General features: G+C 72.1%; 1 protein-coding gene across 1 annotated transcript in view; it reads left to right on the top strand.

The window, feature by feature from the left end:
* Positions 1-55: 55 nt before the first annotated feature.
* The window catches only part of SETD6 (SET domain containing 6), a gene marked incomplete at its 5' end in the record, with an annotated part of 4,262 nt that continues 4,012 nt past the window's right edge, over positions 56-305 (top strand). The window contains one exon of the mRNA XM_009330380.1: positions 56-227. Within this exon, the coding sequence (XP_009328655.1) occupies positions 56-227 (172 nt within the window). The remainder of the gene's footprint in view (positions 228-305) is intronic.

Here is a 305-nt window from a genome sequence, read left to right on the forward strand (position 1 = left end):
GAAGGTGGGGCAGGGCAGGGCGGGCCGGGCCGGGCCGTCCCCCGCGCTGCCCTAACCGGTCACCGCTCACCTCTCGCCCAAGGTTCGCCTGAGCAGGGAGGGCGCGGTGGCGGGATACGGCATGTTGGCCGCCGAGGAGCTGGAGGCGGGAGAGGTCCTCTTCACCGTCCCTCGGGCCGCGCTGCTGTCCCAGCACACCAGCTCCGTCCAGGGCCTCTTGCAGGAAGGTGAGCGGGAGGAGAGGCTGCTTCAGGCAGGAGGGCTGCTGGGCCCTGCTCAGCCTAAAGCCCTCTCCCCCTTCCCCC

The sequence above is a fragment of the Pygoscelis adeliae genome, unplaced genomic scaffold (genome assembly GCF_000699105.1).
Source record: "Pygoscelis adeliae isolate BGI_AS28 unplaced genomic scaffold, ASM69910v1 Scaffold458, whole genome shotgun sequence".
Lineage (NCBI taxonomy): Eukaryota > Metazoa > Chordata > Aves > Sphenisciformes > Spheniscidae > Pygoscelis > Pygoscelis adeliae.